Below are 1,607 nucleotides of genomic sequence, written 5' to 3' on the forward strand. Positions count from 1 at the left end.
CAATATTGCCCGTTTCCGCTACCGGGGACGAAACAGAGCAAGTGTGCATCCATCCATGCTTAAAGAATGAATGAATGCTTTCTGATGGAATGCTGCCGTAGCTTTTTGCATTATTCTTTTCTATTTGAAAGCGGCACATGGTAAGCAGAGAGGGATGTCATTGCATCACACATACACAACGGGCAAAATAATAATAATAGAAATAAATAAATAAATAAAAATACAAATAAAAACGGACAGAAGACTGACTGACTGACTGACATATATGGCCCTCCAGAGCCGCTCTCTACAAACTCCTCGCCTTCACCGTGCTGATGGTCTGCGCGCCGCTGGGCGTCTATTTCGGAACTGTGAATAGGGTGTTTGAAGGTGCGTTCAATTCAATTCAATCCATATCCAATGTTCTATATTACATTGGAACATTCTTGTCTTATTACATACATATCCGCTGCAAGCAGACCTTTCATTTCACAATCCAACCGCACCCCAACGCTAACACACAACGGTTAGGAAACTCCACGTACGCTGGCGCTTACGCTGCCGTCACTGCAAATCTTGTGGTGCTTGGGTATATTCTTATGGCGATATGGGAGGATAGTGGTGCGGAGAAGAGCCGGAAGGGGGATGTGGTGAAGGGGAAGGAGGAGTAAGTGCTGTTTATTGTAACCATATGCGATTGGGACGGGTTGGTTGGGATTGGATGAGATGCTACGAGCGTGCTTGTGGTAGATTTTGGTATGGGGAGGGGGGAACAGCGGAGGGTATTTAGATACTCTGTGACTGAATGGTTAGGTCTTGCCTTGCTATGTTTTGCCTCTTTTCACTTTGCATGCGTCGATTTATTTCCTTTCTGTATTATATAGTTTTAACTACATATCACTATTTGGATCTGATTTGAAAGTGGCACTGGTAACTGGGATATGCACTCTTAAACGTTGCGCAAGTTGAATATCAAATTTGCTCGTTTCACTCACGAAGCGAAAGATTTCTACAAGACATGAAAGATAGAATGAGTAACTAACAGAAGACACTACTTGTGTGGGAGACCCGAGTGTCCGACAGAATATAAGACCACATTCGTTTGAAGTGAGCCTCCGTTTGAATAGCTACTAACAAGCAACTCACAAACACACTAGAGTCTGAACTTTGTTTGAGAATGAGATTCTGTATGAGATGCTGAGGCTGAAGAATTAACAGCACTGATCTGTGGAGTAATGAGTGAAAACCGAGCTAACCACAGGTACAGAAAAGGAGAATATCACAGTGCAAGAGACCTTTCTTTGTATTTCTGAGCCGCAGACGAGGCCGAATAATGACCAGGCCAAGTAGGGAATATGCCTTTATGACTTCTCGGAATTAGCTTGTTATCTTATACCTTTAAAACCAAAAAAAGAGCACCCAGAGGAAAATATTGTTCTCCACTATTTAAAACGAATCAAAAAAAAAGAGAGGAAAAGCAAGTAATAAAAATTTCCACTAAAGGGAGGGGAACCAAATGAACTATGCGATTCCTTCCGTCTCTTCCGCCCTTTCTCCTAACGCTGGCTGAAACGTTTCGTTCGGGTCGTTAGTTCAGAGGAGTTCGCATTTTCTTCTCTTTTCCCCGT

At 42.9% G+C, this 1,607-nt stretch overlaps 1 protein-coding gene across 1 annotated transcript; it reads left to right on the forward strand.

Annotated features, from left to right (window-relative positions):
- Positions 1 to 314: 314 nt before the first annotated feature.
- Positions 315 to 650, forward strand: PADG_04181 (uncharacterized protein; the record flags this gene model as incomplete). The annotated part of the gene is made up of 2 exons (XM_010761048.1): positions 315 to 401; positions 459 to 650. The coding sequence occupies 2 exons, from the start codon at positions 315 to 317 to the stop codon at positions 648 to 650; spliced, it is 279 nt and encodes a 92-aa protein (XP_010759350.1).
- Between the last annotated feature and the right edge of the window lie 957 nt (positions 651 to 1,607).

This window comes from Paracoccidioides brasiliensis (assembly GCF_000150735.1).
Source record: "Paracoccidioides brasiliensis Pb18 unplaced genomic scaffold supercont2.4, whole genome shotgun sequence".
Taxonomy (NCBI): domain Eukaryota; kingdom Fungi; phylum Ascomycota; class Eurotiomycetes; order Onygenales; family Ajellomycetaceae; genus Paracoccidioides; species Paracoccidioides brasiliensis.